This window comes from Erigeron canadensis, chromosome 7, assembly GCF_010389155.1.
Source record: "Erigeron canadensis isolate Cc75 chromosome 7, C_canadensis_v1, whole genome shotgun sequence".
Lineage (NCBI taxonomy): Eukaryota > Viridiplantae > Streptophyta > Magnoliopsida > Asterales > Asteraceae > Erigeron > Erigeron canadensis.
Window position 1 is genome coordinate 26,729,022 of NC_057767.1, and position 24,757 is coordinate 26,753,778.

The 24,757-nt window shown below is 34.0% G+C and overlaps 1 protein-coding gene across 1 annotated transcript; it reads right to left on the reverse strand.

Moving 5' to 3' along the window:
• Positions 1–8,693: 8,693 nt before the first annotated feature.
• LOC122609185 lies at positions 8,694–14,520 on the reverse strand. The gene is made up of 6 exons (XM_043782242.1): positions 14,209–14,520; positions 11,623–12,674; positions 11,066–11,496; positions 10,736–10,960; positions 9,516–10,645; positions 8,694–9,416 (listed from the first exon to the last, which is right to left on the reverse strand). Exons 1-6 carry the CDS (start codon positions 14,518–14,520, stop codon positions 8,694–8,696), a joined length of 3,873 nt encoding a protein of 1,290 aa, XP_043638177.1.
• Positions 14,521–24,757: the final 10,237 nt, after the last annotated feature.

Genomic DNA, 24,757 nt, shown 5'->3' on the forward strand with positions numbered 1-24,757 from the left:
TTAGGTGTACGTGCTCCTCACTAAGACACCAATGGTGTGCCTCATTTATTATTCCATAAGCTCTGCACCAAAAAGAAAAGTACAAAGTGGGGAGAGACCTTCACGTGGGTTCGGTTTTTGTCAATGAGTCCAAGACATAAGATCGAAAAATTAGAAATATATATAAAGAGGAAGCAAAGAGGGACGAAAGGACCAGGAGGCTTGACAAGCCCTTGCAACTCAAATAGTTCAGATCAAAAATTCCGATCATTGTAACCTGATTCTTAGTTTATGTAATAGAAGTTCAAAGCAATTTACAGTTCGTCATTTGGTTGATTATAGCTCTTGTTCTATATTTTGTATAGAAACTTTAAATCTGTTGTTCGTGAAATCCTTACGTCGAAATCTCATTCTGAAAGTTGTTACAAGTTTACTATTGATTCATCTAGTATTGTGTTAAGTTTCATAGCGATTCGTTACCTTTCATTTTTGGCAATTTAGTTAGATGTTAGTTTCATCGTAAGGTTTTCAATATAGTTTACTGGTCAATCGTTAAGGTTATTAAGTTGTTACAATAGTTAGATTAGTAGATTGAGGTACAAAGAATTCGGGTGTGACAACTGATTCATTGGATCTCGTTTCGGTTATAAGTTATTTGCATTCAAAGTTGTTAGTTCGTACAAGTTCCATGCTAGTTTGTTGATTTTTCTGGTCAAGTGGGTCTTGGTTTCAATTTCATTTACGATGCTTTTCATTTACATTTCATGAAATATCGACATTTAATTTTATTTTTTTTTTGGTTAGGATTCGTGCGAAAATTAATTTTGAGAAGTTTAGTGGTGGTTTCATGGTCAAATTCGAATAAACGAGTGAGATATCAGCATTTTAAGTTTTCCGACGAAAGTGAGCCGGAAAAGATGAATACGATGACAACAGAAAAGTAAATTTCAGTTTTCGTCCCCAAACTTGTAATTTTTTGCAGTTTCAGTCCCTCACGTGTGTTGCATGTGTCCGACTTAACGACTGAAACTTAACGACGTTTGGCGAGGGACGGTTATTTGAAAATCTGCCAACTTTAAAGTCAAAATTGTAATTTTTTCACTTAAGAGGTGAAAAGTGAAAAACATGCCAACTTCAGGAGCAAAAAGTGTAATTTACTCTAATTTTATTTCTATTCATCTTCAATGTAAGGTTAAAATCTGTTTACCACATTTTTTTTACCCCACAGATAGGGATTGCTGTCGGGCTATAAGCCCACCTGATCATAAAAACCCACTATAGATGAGATAACCGAATATATAATTCTAATTTTTTTTTTTACTTGCGGAACTTGAACTCATGAACTTTTTATATATTTTTCGTTTATGACTAGTTTTGGTAAAGTTTTGTACCCTTTTTATATTCACATCGTTTTTGCAAGAATATATGGGTTTATGATGACAATTATTGCATTGGATACAAAAGGTCTTTTGTGAAAAAGCTTTTAGATGAAAGACTTTACAATTGGGCATGTTCTTAAGACATCTATAATGTATGCACATAAAAGTCGTATATATAAATAATTGTAACATTATCAGTCAATTATATATATATATGGTTACCATAGCATATAGAAAAAAATAAAGCTAACTTTTAATCCTAACAATTAAAATTCACAATCCTTTAAATCTTGGCTTTTAAAATTCAAAGTCAAATTTCTAAAATTATAAAAGTCAAAAGATATAAACATGGTAACTTTTCAATTATATTAAACATACTAACTAATTGCTTTAAAAAATTTAAATACATAGTACACTAAAAAAAACCCAAATCATATGACAATGATAAGAGTTTTTATATATAACAACATACTTTAATTAGTTATTCTTACACTACAGTAGATAATTTTTTTTTTTTGAAAGGTGAATTTCTCTTAAATATTTCGTGTCATGATTCGACAGCGAGAGGTCTAGCATACGTTGTCTTAACCGTGTCCGCGCTAGAGAGCTCACTCGAAGTAGAAATGCCTATTTCAAATACCCAATGGGGGAAAAATTTAATTAGTTTTGAATTATATATGATGAATAATGTTTGATATTTTCACATTTTTGATCGATTAGTTTCAAATTAATGGAAGTTTTCTATTTTAGTTAATTTGGTAAATGGTAAACTTATAAACTCTCACACCAAATTTATAATTTCTAAGATAAAAAAAATACTATAAGAAAGAATATGATAGATTTTTTTTTTGAACGGCGGATGGGAAGGTCGTTCCATCGAGTTGAGCAGTGACATCCAAACGGGCAGTATGTTTAGGGTTCGAAACGCCTTACACCGCTGGTACCCCCAAAGGGAGCCCATTACATGCAAAATTTTGTAATCATAGATTCAAAAATAACTAGATGTTAGAGTTTTTACATAGATTAGAAGTGTGCTCGTGTAATACATGGCATCCAAATATTTTTTAAATGTTATCGTAAGGACATGAAGTTAAAAAGTAAGTGACGGTTTCTGGCTACTGTCATCCGTGAGAGTTGTGTAACATAGAGAGTTTAAGGTGTATCATACTACAAAGTTGAAAACCTTTGGGTAATAGTCTAGTAGCTACTAGCCACCACTTTACAGGGGAGGTCAAATTTGAGATAATCAAAGGATTATTAAGTGACTGAGAATCATCTGGACATTAGCCTGACTGGAGGATTAGTGGATACCAAATGGTACATTAGATGATTTCCATCCAATTACCTTTTTTTACTTCAAAGTTGAATTTTTATTTGTATTGTTTTTACATTACCATTTGTTGTTATATTGACTTTTTAATTACGATAATATATAATATATAAGCACGACCCAGTTATGTTGACATGTTGCACTCTCTGATCTAACTCTAAACATTAAAAGTTTCATATGCAAAAGTTCAACTTGTGATCGACCCGGGTTTACAGAGTTGGCCAAGTTATAGGTTAGCGGGTTGATAAGTAAAATAAGTTGATTAAATTATAGGTTAGCGGGTTGATAAGTAAGATAAGTTGGTTAGTCAAGTATGCTTTTAAGTGGATTGGTTTTGATTAAGTATGTCAAATCAGTTGTTTTTAGGTCAATTTCATAACCCGGTCAATGACCGGGTATTGGTCTAGTTCAACATTATCCAGCCATTCAAGAATTCAACATAAAACTCGTGTATACTTTGAGGCTGTTTTACACCTTCATAATCACAACTCTGTTTTGCTGGGGTATCTTTGCAGCGAATATAAGAGTTTGCTGTTTGTATACTTAAACTCTTAAAGTCTATATTTTCCTACTTTTAGCAACATTACATACTAAACACAGCATAAAGGTCATGCAATGAATAATCGATCTATTATCGGTCCATCATCATAAAACGCATGTCATTAGTATGAAAAGTCTAATAATTCTAATCTACTGTAAACTAATCCAACCTAAATTGAATTTCTTTGCGTAACCAGACTCAATAATATATGATTCGAGCTGAAATTTTGTTATTAATTTATTATATATCAAAAGTATAAACCAAAGACAATGTTGACATTAGTTCTTTCTTGGGGCGAGCTTGAATCAACTACATTTTAAGGGAAGTTAGAACCAAAACCATTTAGTAAGTAGTGTTAGTGTTTGGTATGATGAAATGGAAAGAAGAGAAAGGGAATGAGAAATACTTCTCTTGTTTGTTAACATTGAAGAAAAGGAATGAGAAAGGAGAATCAATTTCATTCTCCCCATTCACTACAAATTGTAGAGAATTGCAGAGAATGGGTGAGAATAGAGAAAATTTTTTTTTTTCAAGATGTTATATGTAAAAAATGCATTATTATTTAAATTTTTATTTTTTTTATATATTCATTCGCTGTGGTTACCAAACGACGGAATTTATTCTCTTTCTAAATACTCATTCTCTTTCTCACTATTTTCATTCTCTATGATTCCCTCCTACCAAACACACCCTTACACTGCATTCTTAAGTTTTTTTAAGAAGGGATAAGAAAAGAAAAGATAGGGAAAAAACCAACTTTTTCATTCTTGAGTTTTTTTAAGCAAGAAAAGAAAAGAGATGATAAGAAAACTTAATGATTTTTTGTTCCAAAGTTTTCCAGCCAAATATGGCCGGATTTGGAAGGAAAGGTTGACATCCAAGTATAAAAGTACCAATCTATCCCTTGAATGTTTTGTCGCTGAAATCCAGAGGTTGAATTCATCTGTCCAGTCTCATCGACCCATTGTTCCCTCTGTAACTCAATCTATATATATCCTCTGTAACTTAATCTATATATATTGTAGGTGAAAGTAGGAAAGTTGGGCCGCCCGATGGGCGGCGGCGAAGAGCGTGGTTTTTGTGTTTTATCGGCGAACGCTTTTGTGTTGTAAACGTAGTTAATATTTTTGTCTAATAGTACAGAGGTTTTAGTTACATATGCCCATATATAGTGGGGCTTTCATATTACAAAAAGTTAAAGATGCCACTGGTTACTTCTAAACTATATATACGTTTCTGGAGACAAAAGATTGAAGTTACAATGCCACTGGCTACTTCTAAACTATATATACGCTACTGGAGACAAAAGACTGAAGTTGCAAACGTTTGGTTCGATGTGGCATGTTGCTTCTGGAGACAAAAGATAGCCGTTGCAAAAGTTTGGTTTTATATGGCATCTTGCTTTGTACGGAAGTTTTTGATTGTTGATGGTTTAATGATCCAGCTTGCGTCTTTTTGACTGTTCTGTTGGGGTACCTGCATTGTATTGCATTAAAGATGATTAAATAGATATGTTAGTAGTATGTATAATAGCTGTGGAAGATGAAAGTTTAGTTGTTTACTTTCTGGGGTGAATTCCATCTCCTAGATGATGCAGAACGTGTTTTAGTTGTTTTTGGTGTTGTTGGAGATAGGGTATGCTGTGTTGATGATGAAGCAGGCTGCGTTTGCATGTTAGTTACTTTGTGAACTGTTGCCTTTATTCTTTGTGATCTTCGCTCTCGATATGCTTGTATATGAAACGTCATTGATTTTCCTTCAAGTGATGTGATTTTTGCGGGTATTGCATGGCCAGGTTTGCAGGCATCCGTTATCATTAACTAGTGGCATTCAACGCCTATCATTGTTGTTGCTGAGTTATGGTTGATGGTAATATTCAGCTCTCCAGTTTCGTCTTCAATTTTTGCTGAGAGTTGGTACCTGTGATTAATGATTTACAATTTAGATCGCTAATTATTAAAAAAAAAAAGAAACAACTACAGAAAGAAAAAGGGAGAGGAGAGTAAAATTTATGATCTTGTTTGAGTTTTATGACTTAGAAACACAAATAGAGGTCATCAATATAATCTGAAGTCACTAAAGCTTGATGGTCTGAGCGCTTAAGACAGCTAAAGCTCATAAAGTTGTTTCGATAAAGGTATTGCAAAGACCCTTCTAAAATTAAGCAAGAACAGGACCGCTTTTTTACTTTCATACTTAATTCTTTTGAGAATTACAGGTTGGGGTAGCACTGAGGTCAACTTGCTCAAAATAAATAGTTTACAGGTTAACCCAAGTCGTTCTAAAAGACAAAACCATGTTCTCCATGAATCTCAAGAGCTTTAATGCATTCCGATTGTGGTTAATAAGTATAAAGTGTGGCAGACTCTTGGTGACCATCTGTGTTCGTTTTGATTATGCATGTTAATGTGGAGATGACAAAACAGGTCCGTGTGTTTGCCAACAAATAAAACAATGAGATTACTAACCATTGTATATTTTTGCCAACAAATAAACCTATGGATAGCTACCTAAGACCATGTAAAGTCAACCAGTTTGCAAGGCAAATGGCATTGAATTATCCGATCCTTCCACCTGCTACTAATGAGAGTTCACATATTTTTTATCTAGTATCTTTTGAGCTGTGATATACTGGAAACGGGTTGATTGAACACAATTAATAAAATAGCTAATAAGATTGTATGAAACCTTAATTGAAGCTCTGCTCACTTAAATATATTTAAGCCTTGCATATATAGATATAATTTATCTACTTATAGGTGGTAAATGAAGCATACTTTTTGTATTCAGGTTACCAAGAAGACATCCATCTCCAAAATTGTATCTAAGGGGATTCGAAAGTGAAACTTGTAGTTAGATCCTCATGATGTTAGCCTCTAAGGTGAGGTATACAATGTATCTACTTATCTATCTATATAATCAATTGTTGAGTTGAGTCGTCGCACAATTCACTGTTCATTTATTCTACTATATTTGAACTTGTGACAAATTTTCGTGTTTTTGTAAATTAATAGGATGACTGTGCTAACACAGTATTAACAGATCATGTTGTAATTGAAACATAGAGTAACAAATTATCAGATATTTGATATTATATAAATTTGACTTACATGTAGACGGCATGGTCGAATGGTCCATGTGTTGGGCACATCCAGTTTTTTCCGTATGGGTAGATCTCACGTGAGCATGTGGGGCAATGTTTGTATACCAGGTTATAGTTGATGTGATTTGTTGAATTTTGGCATGGCATAAAAGTGTGGCTCCCTGAATATGGTATGATTTGGTAATGAGTAAGATGGAAGTGGTTACATGTAATTCTAAAAGGAAAATAGATGATAGGTTTGTTTGTTTACTTGTAATTCGCGAGGCTGTTTTTCAATGATTTCAGATATTGTGCATGTTTGTAATGCCTGATTGATCTGTTCATAATCTGCAGCTTCCAACCTTTTTTGACAGAGGTTGGACGATAAAGTATATTTGTATAAAGGTTGATGTGAAAGAAAGTTAATAAGCTGGAAGCAAAGAGAAGGTTTTGTGACCTGTTTAGAAGTGGGACAGTCTCAGGTATTTTTGGGTTGATGAACACGAATGTGCTGCTTGTTGACTGCAGGCTCGGTTTTTCTGCATCCGAGTACAAAATTACTGGCGTAAGAATAGGTTATCTCTAATAACTTGTAAAAAATAACAAAATAAACATAAAATGAGCGTCTTTAGATGCAAGATGATGATGTAATTATTAGAGTTGTTATTTACTTACGTGCGAAGGTAGTGACTTTCGCAGAGGTGACAACAATGGTAACTGGCGGGTTTGCGTTTTCAACAGCTGTCCTATCAAATCTTGTTTCGTTTGTTATTATTTCATCCCATAAGGTTACCTGAACTTTTTCATTGCTGTGTACATAGGATCTTTAGTAAGTGTAATAAGAAATATTTGGGATTTTATTTGTATTTGTACCTGATGTCAATGAGATTGAACGAAAGGAATGGTTCGCCATTTTTTTTAGTTTTGTCTTCTATTCTTCCTTGTAGTACTCCACAATAATCTATTGAATACGGTTATTAACTGGAATGTTGTAAAGTAATAGTAGTAACATAAATAATTTTTTGGCAAATTTCGGTACCTGTTACTTCATCTTCATTGTCGCATATTGCTATCAACCTTTCATAGTTTCCGAAGTTGAAATAACGGTTTGGTATTTCTGGAATGTCTTCTATAGCAGTGATCGATGTTGAGAGACCAATCCTCATGTTGACTTTGTGTGATAGACCATTGATAAATTTTGCTGGTATACTGGAAGTGTATTGAGATAGCTCGTAGCAGTTGCTGACTTCAATTAGTGGCACTACAGAGTTGTGATCCTGGGGGCCTTGTACTATTGCTTGAATTCCAGCTCCCTTTATTATGTTTATGTATAGAGGGCAGTGTAAGATAAAGGAGTTATCGAAATCTAAAATGATTTGTTAGAGGTTGTACTGTGTTGTGCAGGTTAATGGTTACTTACAAATTTATCAACGAAGATGTAGGAGGTTGTGTATTTTCCATAATGCGGACTCCATTTTCTCACTGCTCTGACGTTGATCGACTTTCCTACTACCCCTAATTTCAGCGATGCCAAGCTCTCATCTTCCATTGTGAGATTACTGTTTGTGAGATTAAGATAATGAAATTAGAGAAATATGAAGTAAGTAGTAGTAACATAGAATATTAGTGTTACATATGCAGATATAGTAAAGAAAACAGTTGTTTGCAAACCATCAAAGATAATTGATATTATATATATGTGCAGATATGCATAACAAATAAGGCTAGATACCTGTTGGGTTTGAATATCATACAAATAATCAGAATATACTACATTCAGAGTGGTGTTTGGTTTTTCATATTGTTCATGTTCAATCAAAACTTTTACTCCTGTTAGTGATGTAGTTCTAGAAAGGGCAACATAAAGTTGACCATGACCAAAAATTGGTTCGCGTAAATAAATTCCTATTCTATTTAACGATTGGCCTTAGCTTTTATTTATTGTCATTGCATAGCAAGGTCTTAGTGGGAATTGACGCCGCTTAAATACAAAAGGTAGTTGTTTGCTATTGTAGATAAATGTTATTCTAGGTATATATACTCTACGATTTATTGATGTACCTGTTATTATGTTAGCTTCTATTATAGTAGGTAGCAGCTGAGATATTAAAAGTCTAGTGCCATTACACAAACCATTTTTTGGATCGATGTTGCGCAGCAGCATAACAGGAGTGTGTTTTTTCAAAAAAATAGAGTGGTTTGGTATTCCTGGGAACTTCAATAGATTTAGGTAGTCTGTAGGATACAAAAGATCAGTAACACCTCCGTTTTTTGAGTGTGGTACCATAGAGTCGGTACTGAGATATGTATGGAATGCACCTGGAGACGTTTTCAATATCAGGTCATTCACTTCATCTACAGTTTCATTATTGGGGCAAATTATTACTCATTTGCCAAATCAATTGCTGTAGGAGAATGAAGTATATCTTTGCTATATACAAAATCTATGAGTTCAGATAGTGCAGATTGGGACTGGCGGATAATCAGTTGGTCAGGAATATCAATTATCTTGACATCGTTGCATTGTTCTTTCACTTTTCCGACTTTTCCATCACCAATATCCAACAACCATTTACAGAACCATGAGGTGTCTTCAGCTGAGAATGCGAGACGCATATTTTGGGTAAGCGTGAATATCTTGAAAAATCGCCAAAGATAAGATCTTGTAATGCATAAGGCTATGATTTCAGATTTTGATGCCTTCGGTTTTATAGGTAATGTCTGTCTAAAGTCGCCTCCTAGCAAGATTGATTTACCGCCAAAAGGTGAGTGTTTGTTGTTTGTAATATCTCGAAGAGCTTTATCTAGTGACTCGAAACACCTGCGATCATTCATTGGTGCCTCATCCCAAATTATGAGGTAGGTTTCCAAAAGAAGTTTCGAAAGTTGAGTGTTTTTTTTTATGTGGCAGGTGGATTCTTCAGTTAAGTCCAAAGGTATCTTGAATCTTGAATGGGCTGTTCTGCCTCCTGGCAATAGTAATGACGCGATTCCAGAGGCAGCCACAGCCAGGACAATTTTTCCTGTAGATCTCAGAGCTGAAATTATTGTTTTCCAAAGAAATGTTTTCCCCGAGCCCCCATGGCCGTATATGAAGAGAAGTATCTATGAAGAATTGTTAAGGTTATTGCAAACGTGGTTGTAGATGTGTAATTGGTCCGAGTTTAATGCAGAATGAAGAGTTGTGTGTTCGATGCACAATGCCTCTCTGTCGTATGTTTTTTCTTTAAGTTGAAGACGATTTGTTAACGGTGAAAGCGATGACTTTGTTGGCAAAGGTAGTCCAAAATCTGACAGAGAGTGTGATTCAGAGTTGGATTTCAGTAAGAGTTCGAGCTCGTAAAGAATGTATTCACGTATGTCGCAACTCAAAGCTATAGAAGAAGATGCAGATGAAACGTGAGATAGTTGATAAATAATGTCTTCTCCCATCTTTTGCCAATGGTCGGTCCATAAAGCTAAAGGATTTGAGATTTCACAAAATAGCAACATATGAATGAACAAAGACCTGAGCTCAGGTGAAGTTTCCCAATTAGATGCCCCTGAGAGTGTTTGTGACCATTTTTGATCGTCTCCAATGAGGCCCAATTTTTCACAGGCTAGACGGTAACTGTCGTATGTGAGGCCTGCGACAGTACGTATATCTTCAAAGGAAGTGCATCCTAATTGATGAGTTGGAAGTAATCTAAGATAGAAGAGGTTACCACAGGTTGGGTGGACGTAGACCAGCCGACTAACACTGGCAACTCTATTTGTAGCTCTACGAATCCAACTTTTTGTGTTCCCATGCCAGGTGTATTGAGATGGGTATTGTGTGTACTTCAAATCCAAGCCGGTCTGTTCGCGAGGAATGTTAGAGGCTAGTTCGCGCCGATTATTTGCTAGCCATTCAGTTAATGTAGTGCGTGTGAGAGCTGGATTTCTGACCACGTTAGAAAGCTTCTGTGAAGCTCTAAAGCTTACTGTTTGCTTTCCTTCTAGATGTACAGCAAGTATCTGAACAGGTGGATGTCTATGATGAATAGGGAAGTTGAGAATGCGCCATACTGCCTCATGAGGACAAACGAAACGACCATCCAGAAAGTTATCAATTTCATTGACTACATTAGAAGACCGTTCAGGATTTTCTGATGAAGTAGAAGCTGAGTGGCTGGAAATTTGATATTTAACTCGATCAGCTCCTTTTGAGATATATTTGAACAGGTATTTAATAAGCATGCTCCATCCGCAATACTCAACGTTAATGTGTGCATCGAAGTGTCTACAAAGGTCTTCATTGTAAGGGACAACGAAACCATTGTCTAAGGGAATACCTGCTTTGATGAAGTGATCACCTGTACGTCATCTTTTGTAATGAACATAACCATGAGAATCGAATCGTGTAACAGATTCATAAGGCTTCGGGAATTACTTTGAGCAATGACCTTCAAACATGCATGAAGCATTCGTTTTGGCTAAACCGCAAGGTCCGTGTAACATACTATCTGTTACAATTCTATAGAGAACAGGGTCTATAGATTGATTTGGCAACTCCGTACATATGTACTTATCCAAATCTGTTGCATCTCGAATAATATATTCTGATGAGACCCACAAAAGTACGTGGCAATGTGGCAGGCCACGTTTTTGAAATTCTATAGTATAAACCTCTGCAAGAAACAACTTTTTAGTGATAAAGATATAATAATATAACAGGAAGAAGTAGGACAAAAAAAAATTATAATATACAAAGAGTTAGAAACTTGTATAACAACTTGCGGTAACGGCGCCAAAAAGTTGGGAAGTCTTTAAGTAGTTCATAAAAGACTTCACTTTCAACTGGAAGACCCGAACGACAATATCTGGTCTATCCTGGGGTGTTGCATTGGTTTTTGAAAGTTCACGCTGAATCTCCCGCCATTTGACATTGCATGTGAATGTAATAAAGTACTGAGGGTTTTTGTGAACTCTACATATAGCTAGTGCGTCCTGATAGTGTTGATACATGTATCTTGGGCCACCAGTAAATGACGCTGGAAGAATAACCCGCTTTCCAATTTCACAACCTTCAACATCTCCCGTAGATAAAGCATCATACACCCCTTGTAAGAATTCGCAACGAAGATCATTCTGGTTGCGTCGAACGTAGTCCAATCGTTCATGTTCTATAGAAACGTAAGCGTCAACTAAATACTGTTGGTACAACCTACCAGCATGTAGCAAATGTGTGTATAGATTTGCCCTTTCGTGAATTTGAAATTTATAAAACATGTTCATTGTCAAGTTGCGGTTAGACGTTTCTGATGTATCAGCAAGTCGAAGTGCCGGTTACCAGCCCTGTTCAGCATGTGGGACTAGAAGTGGATATTGTAATGGCATGTATGCAGGATGTAGTTTGCTAAATCTATGGGGTGTGTTATCTTTGCTACGCACAACAATATCAAAATCTTCATAAGCTGAACCTTCGTCGGTCTCTATTGCACCTAAGGTTCCAGGAGTGGGAAGGCCGTAGTTCTTCAGCCTATGATAGTCATGAAGCCTAATAACGAAATCAGGAATGTTGGGCATTAGGCAGTAATCTTTAGCACTTTTAAAAAGACGGATGCATTCATTAGTTTGGTTCAGTGTAGATGCTAAAGCAGAAACAACCTCAGGAGACAGCTCATGGCGTGATGTAGTAGGAAAAGCACTGAGACGATTTGATACTTCATTCTCAGAATAAAAAATATACATCTGCAGAAACCTAGGACGTTCACCAGGTAGAGGACAAAGGGAACCTAGCCAATGAGAAATCTGGCCTGTAATTTTAAACACGTATGGCCCATTTCCTTGATTGACTGACTCATCTACTTTTGCTCCAAATGAAGTCATTGAAAACATGGAGTTATATGCATGTATATTGTTCATAAAATGGTTGTCTTGAAACAAACGGCGTATTGTATCAGGTGGGTCTACTGGAAACTGAATTGACACAGCTCCACGTTTACAACAAACTGTGTATACGGGGCGCTGCCCAGAAGGTGTAGACAAAACTCGCTCGTCAAACCAAAACAAAGCTCCACAATATTGACAAACATTTGTGCAGTCTCCAATATCAATATATTCAGGAGAAAGAAGATATTGGTCTGCAGACTGAGAGTGTAAGCCTACATTGAGGCCCAAGGGATTTGATGAGGAACTTTCTTGTTCAGATGAACTAACCCTGAAGTTGTTATTTAAGATAGATGCACGTTGAGAGGCTTGACGACGTGATTGTTCACCGGTATAAGCAACATTTCTAGAAGTAGATGGGCCGGTAGTTTGTTTAGAAATTTCACGTGTACGCTTGTTGTTACAACATGTGGCTGACTGCATATCGGAATTAACAAAGAAGATTATGCGCAGCTAATAGAAATAAAGACTAATAACATTTAAAACAATATTCATATAGGTGTATTTGCATTTTCATATTGTTCTATCAACATTTGTGAACTTGTGTATTCGTATTTGGAATAGAAGTTTATAATATTTTAGCACAATAAAGAGAAGGTTGTAAACTTTCATTCATATACTTATAAAAATAAGAGTATAAAAATAAGAGGACTATGGGGGTCGAACCCGCAAACAACAAATCTAAAGGCAATAGCCGAAACCAATTCAGCCAAATGTTAATTTGTTTAATAATTGCATAAGCTTATATAAATGATGGTTAAGAGCAGTTACTGTTCATAAACATTGTCATTAATGAGATTACAATATGAAAAAGAGAAACAATGAAAGGTTGATTTTAATTTCTGGCACTTGATTAGCTATGATGGTAAAGAAAAGACGGTGAAGCGGTGATAATTGGTTTTAGGCAAGAGAGTAAAGTAGCCAGAGAGGTGGATTTTTTAAGAATTAAGATAGATACAAAGTAAAAAATTTTTTTTTTGGTGGAGCTAAATGTTGGATTGTTGGGTCATTTATTTATTTACTTAAAGTAATACGAGTAGTAAATTACATACAACAACAATAACAACATGATCCAATCTCTGCGCGGGATATGGGGAAGGTAAGCTGTAGACAGTCTTATCTCTACACAAAGGTAGAGAGACTGCTTCCATAGGGACCTCCGGCCACAAAGGAGTGCAAGACGGAAAATGAGAAATGTTTAGAAAATCATACCTGTCTGCCGACAATCTGAAAAGAAGAAATACCTGTCTGCTGGGTCCGGCTACTATGCGGGTCGAACGTTTATCAATCATGCGTCCTACCGATATCTTAGAAACATGCTTTTCAATACAAATACAAATATGAAAGCAACCATATTGGGCATATGAAACAACATAAAAGTAGCAAACTACTACGTAACTCGAACAAGTAGTGGGAAACAACCAAGACAAACATACATATAAATAAGAAATGACAAAACCTGAAAAGATCCCGATTGAGCCAAGGCAGTAACTACTCCTAAACAACCTATGGAAAAAAAAGGACCTTAGGCCGCCTAGCTATCCTAATCCTAATCCTCTCACCTGCTCTTCCAAACCATTAAACTAGTCATAAACCCTTAGTCCTCTAGATAAACTCTCATTGGTCATGTCCTCCGACAGCCATTTTGGGGGAAACAAACACAAGAGTAACCTCCCCCCTCGGTTTAGGCCTCTCGAGACTCAAGGCCAAAAACCACTACGAAAGGTCACAGAGAACCAAAGTCTAAATAAAAAGTCTACTTACCACTCTTCCTGTCACGTCTACCTGGAAGCTCCTCTAACGCATTCGGAATTCCGTACTTCCACCTCCATCTACCTACCACTCTTCCTGTCACGTCAAATTCCCCTGTAGCGTAGCTAAGCCACTTCTCTAGGCCAAACCCTCACAAACCTCCTTTGGCAAGGCAATATGGGAAAAGAAGACTATCTAGGTCGCCCAAAAGTCCTACCCTAACCTAATATTCTACTCTAATCCTAGTTCTCCATGTCGTCCTATCTGACGTCATGTCCTCCGACATGCCAAGTTTTGTTAGATCCTTCGCTAATCGATCCTCCCGCCTCATCTTTGGTCGTCCCCTTCTTCGTATGCCGTCCACGTGAATAGACTCCGCTCTCCTTAGTGGTGCAGTTTCATCCCTTCTCCTAACATGGCCAAACCATCTCAAGCGCTCTTCCCTTAGCTTGTTAATGATGGTCCGTACTTCAAGTTCTGCTCTAAAAAGTCCCGTCGGGATCCTGTCTGCTAAGGTCTTCCCGCAAGTCCACCTTAACATCCTCATCTAAGCCACCTCTACTCGAGCCACTTAGGCTTTCGTCATCGCCCAACATTCTGACCCGTATAGCATAGCCGGTCTAATAGCCACTCTTGTCACACAAGTAGTAAATTACATCATAATGTTATACATCTTTTGCGACTTCTTTATTTTATTTGATGTTGTAACTTTTTTATCTTTAATATCAACTATTTACAGTATTTTTTTAATCAATTATCAATATATCTTTTGGATACGTATGTTTTATAAGTATGAATAATAAGGATATAATTGTAAATTTAGTATTTTTATTATTCTTTTTCTTATCTATCAATCTTAACTCAACAATGCCTTTTGTAAATATATATTTTTTTCTTTTCTTCTTTTATTCATTCTTATCTTTTCTTTTCTTACATTTTAAACTCAAGAATAGAGTGTTAAATGTATATATGCATTCTCATTGTATCTTGAGTGGCATTTCATATTGTAATTGTTCAGGCTATAGTATTGGCCAAAGCCCATGGACCATAAGCTATTATTGTACTTTACATTATTTCTTTTTGTAGTCTACATATTTTTACATAATATTAATAATTAGAAAATTTTCGACCCCGCAAATGGTTCATTATTTTAATAAATTTACGTTGAACTTTCAACTGTTTAATTAGAAATAATTTTGTCATTAATATGTTTGTTTCAAAGTATGCAATAAACCAAAACGTAACCTGTAGTAGAAATCCGAACGAGATGTGATATGAAAAAAACACCAATATATTAATTCAGAAATCAAGCGGTTGCGATATAACAAAATGCAAGTAGTGGTACATAATAAGGTTGAATGACTAAAAAAAAGTAACCCGTAATAAAAAAATCTGAAAGGGGAAAATAAAAGTAAAAACAAAAAATAAAAAAAATTGACGTGACAAAATCCAAACGATAATATATGAAACATGCGGTGTGTCACTTTATAACCGATGCCACCTGTCAAGTTTTAATAGGCATAGTTACTATTCATAACCATTCCTATAAAAAACTACGATAGACACAAAAAACAAAACGAAAGATAAAATCCAAACGGGATCCGTAATGTCAGAATCTAAATAGTGATGCGGGGTATACGATGAACCGATAAAAGAAAACACAAAAAAAAAAGTATGCAAGAAACCAAGAAAAACCGAAAGAAAAATAACCTTAACGAAAATAGCAAAAACAAAGGAATAACAAAATGTTGAGTAAAAGTTTCCAATATATTAGTTGAGAACACAAAAGCCAATAAACTATGATTAACACCAAGTAGAAACCCCAAACGGGATCCAAAATGGCAAAATCTAAATACCAATAGAAAGAAAACACAAAAGCAAAAAAAACTATATAAGAAACCAAGAAAAACGGAAAGAAAAATAATCTTAACGGGATCCGATATGGTAAAATCCGAATAGTAACCATAAGGTGCAAATGAACCAATTGAACAGTGCCACGTGGCGGTGACACTGTTCATTGGCTTCATGCTTAATGATTATAGTGAGGTTTGCCCTGCTTTGCGGGGCTTCAATTGTCGTGTTAATGCGGGATTATTATTATAGTTTACCTGAGAACACAAAAGCAAGAAAATTATGGAAAAAACTAAGAAAAAATCGAAAGAAAAAACCCCAAATGGGATCTGATATGACAAAGTGATGTGAAATATATGATAAACCAACAGAATAGAACACAAAAGCAAAAAAATTGTACAACAAATTAAGCAAAATCGAAAGAAAAAAATGAACGGGATCCGATATGACAAAATTAGAGTAGTAACGCGGAGTGTGTTGAAAAGTGTAACTTGGTGGTGGTTGAGAACACAAAAACAAAAAAAAACTATGAAAAAAATGAAGAAAAAACAAAAAGGAAAAAAAAAAACTAAACGGAATCCGATATGGCAAAATCCAAATAGTGATGCAGGATATAAAATAACTCAATAAAAAAATAAAAAAGACAAATAATTTATGCATGAAACCAAGAAAAACGGGGGAAAAAACCCGAACGGGATCCGATATGACAAAGTCCAAAACCGAAAGAAAAAATCTAAACGGGATCTCATATGGCAAAATCCAAATAATAATGTAGGATTATAAGACGAACCAATAGAGAAGCACACAAAAACAAAAAAAAATTGTTTTTGCAAGAAACCAAGAAAAACCGAAAAGAAAAAATATCAAACCGAAAGGAAAAAACTACAAACAAGATCTGATATGGCAAAATCCAAATGATGATGTGAGGTTATAAGACGAACCAATAGAAAAGAACACAAAAGCAAACTTTTTTTTGCAAGAAACCAAAAAATACCGAAAAGAAAAAAAATCAAATAGGATCCAATATGACAAAATCCGAATATTAACGCGGAGTATATGTGGGCTAATAGAACAGTGCCATGTGGTGGTGACACTGTTCATTAACACCACAGTTAATGATATTACAATACAATACAATATATACAATACAATGAAACGTATGAAATCAAGGGGTCATTACAAAGTCGGAAAAGTAGAACAATGAACACCAAAATGGAGTTCTTTAGTCTATACATAGAACTATAGAAGCACTATACTATGGTGGTAGAAATGTGGTTTGAGCAGATTTGTACCTGCGAATGTGGGATTAGCCCAATGAACACCAAGATTGGGATTCAATTATTGAAATTATTGTTTATTGGAGATTTGGAGTGGACTAGTACAAGTAGAGTAATAACTCAATTTTTAATTTTTTATTCTTCTAGTATTGGACCATTCTGGGCCAGACTTCTCTAGTTCTATTTGTAGAATATGGGTTGGGTTATGAATGAAAGGATTCAAACCTCACTGCCCAGGCTTTTTGTACATTTTCTGTGCTAGAAAATGCTAGAGGTGATAAAAAACTGAATAAGCCAAATTATAACTGAGTTAACTAATAAGATCAAACAGAAATACAGAATTAATCGGAAAAAATAGGGTACTGGATGATTCGATTTGTATATATCAATCAACCGAAATTTGTATCGGACTATTGGTTATGGTTTTCTTTATTAAACAATCAAACCAAAAATATATAGATATATATGTATTTATATGTTTTGAACTTAAAAAATTAGCATATTTGACTTCGTTGTGCTTCAAGAAGGAATATAATTGACGTAAAAGTGGATTGACCACATAAAATGCCTGTAATACCTTAGAAAACAAATAATAAAATCCATTAACAATAACGAAAAATAATTTGTTAAAATTCTAGGGGTGTGCATATTGCTACATAAAAGTTTGACTTGTGCGGACCAGTTTGTGCTATCAAATGAATACTCACAATAACCTAGCTAATTAGTATTATTAAAGCCCTAATCTAATTAGTTTTCTAGCCAACTGGAAGAGAGTATATATGAGATGTAAAAGTTAAAACCATAGGTCAATTGGGTTATATAGTTGGAACGTGTCCAAAGTCTCCAATTAGTAATATATGGTTTTAATCATGTGTTACACAAACTACTGGCACAGTTGAAAACGATAATGCCAAAATAGTATTTGTAGTTGAGTTCGATCTAAATAGAGATCGTTATCACCCAAATTTCCCCAACCCACCCACTTTTGCAAAGGTTTTGTTGCCTGGTGATGTCCTGTGGGTTTTAGAGATCCAGTGCTACAATGAAACGGTAGATCCTAAAAACACATAGAATCAATTTTATATTTCAGAAACTTATATGTGTGTATATGTTGACACAAAACTAAAAATACAAAACACTGCCTTTGTTATAACTTATGCAGCAAGTTTTATTGGGTTGGAGCTTATTTTGCCCATACTCAAATCCAGCCCTATGTTGCCCCTAATGTTATTGACAGTCGTTTCTGCAGATTAAGGTTCACTATCTCCTAATAGGCTAGACATGGTAAGCCATAAGTTTCAAAAGTAACCCGAACGATGTTAAATTAATTAAGCTAGATAAGATACACAATACCATTCAAAATGGCATGTATGTCAACAACCTACTCATCCAAAGAATTCCTTTTTAGTAACAATGTAACCATATTTTTACAAGCCTTTGACTCCTAACTTACAATGTAAAAAGCTCGAAATTAAGCATAAAGCATATATGGAGTACTTCTATAAGTTACTTGGCAGAGACGAGGTATATGGGAAGTAAGGGTGCGCATCATATATGAGACTGCGCCAAAAGTTCATATTCTCAGATTGCATTATACATACATAGGGTGCATATTTATAGGCCGGACTATTTTATGCAGAAAAGAAACTTAGGAAGTACTGAAAGCTCCAACCTCCTTTTTGCATTCTAATAGGACCTGAATGATCTTTTATCGACGAAAATAATATAAATACGAATGGAATTCAAAGTTCAGCTTAAAATTTCTTAGAGATGCAAAGCAATCACCTCTTCAGGACCTTTATAATCAGAAATTCAGAATTTATACAATTGCTATGGATGCCGCAAGAGCAATTACCAAAGTAGTTTCGGGATTTAGCACATCACATTAACTTCTAAACATTGGTAACAGAGGTTCCAATTTAGACAGGTTTCCTTTTAAGGCCGCTTTACGTTATATTTATATATCTGTAATATGTAAACCAAGTAAAAATATATAGCCTAAATAGAAAACGAGACAGAAGAGTCGAAAATTGCCCAAAGTGTATTTTTAGTTCATAAGACCTCCTCCTGAAAAAATCACATAATTATTGAAATGAAATGAACTTTGTAACCATAATTTCGACTAATAACTTGGAATTAGTTGAGCCAGAAACCCAACTCATAGCGAATAAGTACCAGCTTTGCCTCAATAAATTACCCAATCCTTTTATTGAATATCGTAAAGCACAGGGCAAGAATAGACTACCCAGCTATGCATGGAATTTACAACAATCAGAGACCAAGTTGGTAGTTTAGAGAGTAAACACCTGAAGGGTGCGATCATTTTGGCTTTCTTCATTCGAATCTCAACCTTGGCAGATTGCTTTTCTTTTCCTCCGTATATATTCTAACTCGTATTTTGTTATTTCACTTATTTGACTGTTTCGTACCAAAGTGCTTGATGTTGCAGATACCCATACCAAAACCTATAGAAAGCTACATAATCCAAATATTATAAAGGGTCCTCCGACACCACCTCGTGACATAAGGATGGGAGAAAATGCAAGTCCAATAGCACTTCCAAGCAAAAATCCAGCCATAGCACGCCCAACAGCTTTGGATCGTTCAGTTTGTGGAAACCGTTTACCAGAAAAAGCTCAAAAAGATTCTAGCTCTTTTGGTTATACAAGACAACAAACAATTGGAGTAATAGTATAATCATGGGAGTTGAATAATATATTCTATTATATACAAGTAACTTGTAATGAACATAGTTAGATTTGGCAAAATGGGCGGGTCAGTCAGAACTCAGAAGGGTTTGATAACGGGCCAAAATGGTACTTTTTGGTACATATCATACACAGTTTGACGTGATCTAAAACACTCCCTGTCCAATTCTTTTTGACTTTATATAAACTACTAGTGTGTCAAATATGATATCAAGTGTTTACAAGATAACAATCAATTGGAGTAATGGTTGTGAACATGTGAGTTGAATAATATACTCTATTATATCTGTGTAACTAATGAATTATACAATAGCCAGATTTTGTAAAATGGCGGGTCAGTCAGAAGAGTCCGATAATGGGCCAAAATAGTATTTTTGGTAAATGTCATAAATAGGTTGACTTGATCTAAAATACTCCCTGTCCAATTTTAACTAAATGAATGCCCGGTCGGTGATCGGGTTGTCAAGTAACTTAAATGCCTTTTATTAAAAAGAAAAGTTTATTATAAAATCGAGTATAATGTTAAAATAAAGTCTTAAATATTATACATATTTTGATATAATATATATAAAGTCGGTTTAATATATATTAAGATTGTCAATAATCGACCTTACCTGAAACTTGGCTTGAAACCGAGTGAGATCTTGACCCGGTAACTCGGTAACTTGATTTTTTTGGTCCGAGGTCAGAGTGACCTTTTGGGTTAATAGTGGGGCCAACCCGCCAACCAAAAATATTTGAATTTATATAAATATTTTTTAATAGATCGCTCCATCAACTCATGTGATACGAAAACTCACAACCCGTTTGACTTGAAACGAACCCGTCAACCACCAACCCATATAAATTGAGATTAACCCACCAACCCATTTAACATGCCAATCTACCCACCCATGTGTCTTGAAATCAACCTACCAACTCATTGCCAACATAATCTTTGTTGGGTTGCCAGGTTTTGGTTAAAATTTTCAAGTCGATTTTGACATCGAGTCGGGTTCAGTTTTTGTATTTTTAACCCGTCAACCCGAACCCCTTATCCTTAACCCATTATGATTATAACACTAAAAAGCGAAAAAACTGGGGGTCAAGGCCTCTGCGGCCTTAAATTTTTTTTTGCCATTGGGTACTTTGGGCCAGCCAGCCCACCAATTAGATTTTTTCCAGGTCCAGTCCAGGGTGGGTTCTTAGGTTGTCAGATCGATCCGCCAATACGAAAAACGTTTTCTGAGTTACCCATGAAATTAACTCATTAAACACACTTAACCCAAAACTAACCTATTTGACCTATAAACTCGTTAACCCTTTTTGACCAAAACAACCCATTTGACTCATTTGACATATAACCAACCCACCATTAAAACTATTTATAAATCAACTTATCTAATATGTCAGCCCGACAACTCATGTATTGATCAAGTTGAATACTGTACTTTTATGGAAGTAAACTACTCTACTTTTACTTCTAAATTATACGAATATATGACATACATAAAATATGTCTTTTATTATAATCACTCAAAACAATTTTTTTTTGAAACAAACTAAATATTTGATAACTAAATTAATATGTGACATTAGTAGTTCTATAATATTGGCTTTCTTCGTAGTGATTAATGCAAAAAATACTTACATTAGTGGACTTATATTAATGGTATAAAACTTATTATAACATCGGAATTAAAATCTAAAATATACCTTCTATCAAGTTGTAAAATTTTTGTAATTGTGTTTAAATATTTCAATTTCAATGTTCATTTTAGGTAAGTTTGACTTTTAGTTTCAAAGGTTATAATTTGTTTATTGATGTGAATGACTAAAATCAAAATTGCATTAAATTTTTTTTTTTATGCTCTACTAATGTATACAATTTCAAAAATAAAATCTATGCATGTGAAAATATTTAGCCTCATGAGCCCCCATCTGAAAACAAATCCAAATTTGATAACTTTATATTTAACCCATTTTTAAAATTTGTGGGCAATATAGCTTTGCCTCCAAATATGATTTTGATAAGGTGGGATGTACGTATTTGCTATTTTTAAAATCACTCGCAATAATATATTAGTCAATGTAGAGTATTTCATTTCATTCAATATTAATTAATACAATGTTTATATTAGTTAAATTTGACATTTAGTTTAAATGGCTAGGATTAATTTGCTTATTAATTTAGATGGTCAAGATTAAAAAAAAATTTATTTTTCTCTTTATGCTCTACCAACCATATATATACTAGATCTATGCCCGGTCGTTGACCGGGATAGAAACAATAAAATATATTGGTAAGCATACAAAACATGATCAATTTTATCTCATAAATTTAAACAAAATAATCTTACATTAAAATAGTCATTGTTATAAGATGGCATTGTGAAATCTACAAAAAGATTTAAATTTAATTGTCCTAACCAGATCCTCCTTCGACAGTTACCCGAATTTAATCAGTTTGAGATATATTAAAATTTTCAATGCTTGATCTTACCCCAATTTTGACTTGAAACCGACTTGAAAGATTGGGTTAGAGTGGTGAAATCTTGACCTAGTAACCCGCCAACTTGATTTTTTTGGTTTGGGATCAGGTTGACTTTTGGGGTTGATAAGTCAACTTGCCAACAAACTCATTTTATCCCACAACCAATTTGACTTAGAATCAACCTCTCAAGTGTCAACCCACCAACACACATGACACGGGATTAAACCGCTGACTCATTTAACTTGTCTACCTACCTTTACTAACCCATTTGACCTGAAATCAACCTACCAACCCACCTGAAATCAACATATTAATTAGATCGCTTCGGTAGAACTGACTCAGGTTCGAGTTGAAGTTACTGTCTTAAAAAATTTATAAAGTTAAGTTGGGGTAATAAAGTTTCAATCCGTCAACCGTATGCAGATCCGAAATAGGCTTACTGCAAAGTATATGATTGGTCTTAGTTTTAAATAATAAGTACCAATATACCATATTAAGTCTCTACCTTATAGCTTTAATATTTATATTATTTATATATAATTATTCAGCCTAACCTTTTTTTTTTAAACATTCCACCATTAAATTACAATCAAAATTTAAAATAGATGATTGACAAAGTTGGTCACCATTACCCCATTTACCGCATATAATACCGAACTAATATGTTTGTTTTGATATAAACATATGACATAAAGTGGGAAAAATATAAATTTATCTTGTATAGAAAGCTTTAAAATGTAAACTCAGATAACTATTATTTCTTATGACTTTGAACTTAGATTCAACAAACTAACATTTTTATAACATTTTTACTTGACATATGAACTCTTAATTAAACGTTTATATTATAGTTTATCACAGTAGGATTCAAACAATCTTATAGATTTACTTGACATGCGATCTCACAATTAAATGGTAATTTATTTTATTTTTTAATTATTTAGAAAATCTGTAAGCCAAACTTCTTATATATTTGTTTAACTCATATTTTAAATATTGTTTAGTCTATAGATGTGTTACTTGGTAATTATAACACAACATTATTATTATTATTATTATTATCATTATTATTATTATTATTATTATTATATAGATACATATATATAATTAAAAGCTAACAAAATAAGGAATAACAATACAATTAAAGAAACAAAACTAAAGATTTAATATGATTAAAAAAAAGGGACCGATCAGTATACATATTGTTAAAAGAAAAAAGAAAAATTGATCTCCAACAAAAAATAGTATAATGATATTAAATTGCTATATGATAAAGAATTTAGAAATCTAAAAAATATATATATAAAAATTAAATGATGATATACAGGTATACTAATTTTCAAACAGTTGAAGAATAATAAATTATGAGATTGCAAAAGTTTTCAAAAGTTAAAGCTAATAATTAAAGTGATTATGTACGTCTGGTTTTGAGTAAGCTTTTCACAGCAACCATAAATAGTTTCCACCTCACACCCCATCGGTCCTTTTATATAATCACTATCCCCTTCCATTTTTAATCTTTTCTTTTAGGGATTAGTTTCCTCGAATGTAAGAAACTTTGAACGAATGTCTATAGTAGGAAATAACTAAAGTTGTGTGTATTGTATGTAAACAACTTTGAAATAATGTTTATTGTATGTAAGAATTTCGTTTCAACCAATTAAAATATGACAAGTGGCACCTGTATATGGTTGTCACGTATGTTTTTTTACATACAAAAAACATTTTTTCAAGTTGCTTACATACAATGCACATAACTTTAGTTTTTTCCTACTATAGACATTCGATCAAAGATAGTTACATTCTAGGAAACTAATCCCTTTCTTTTATTATATTACATTGCATCATATTAATAAATTAATAATAGTGTTGATTTTTATCAGTTGTTAAAACATAAAAACCATTATACGGTAAAGTTTTTCTCATGTCGTGTCACTGAGTTGTCGCAAAAAAAAAAACATGCAAGGGGGTTTTGGAGGCTTTTAGGAGTTTAAAAGCCCCAAGCTTTCACCGTTAAAATGATAATGCTGTTTGGATATTCATTTGAGATCAAAAGTCTCAACCCGAAAAAAGCTCATAAAGAACCCGAAAAAGGGTTTTTAAAATAAGAGTTTTGTGTAAAAAGGTTGAAAGAAAAGTTTCAGCTCCTAACTACATCTCGAAGCTTCTAGACACAACCCTAGCTTGAAAGTTTTATACCAAACATATCCTAAAACTTAGTTAAAGTTTTAAAGTTTATGTTTTCTGTCTACACTAAAAAACATCATAAATACTAATGGAATCCTGTACAATATCTATCTTAATTATAATGTTTTGTATTTGTTAAAGCATCTAGATGCTACAACATTTTTGTCATAAGCTTTTGCTACCTCTACCTATGTATCATTAACTAAGTTAACGTAAAGAAGAATTATTAACAAAAGTTGGTATATATTACTGTATATATGTAAATGTCCATAAGCAACTTACACGAAA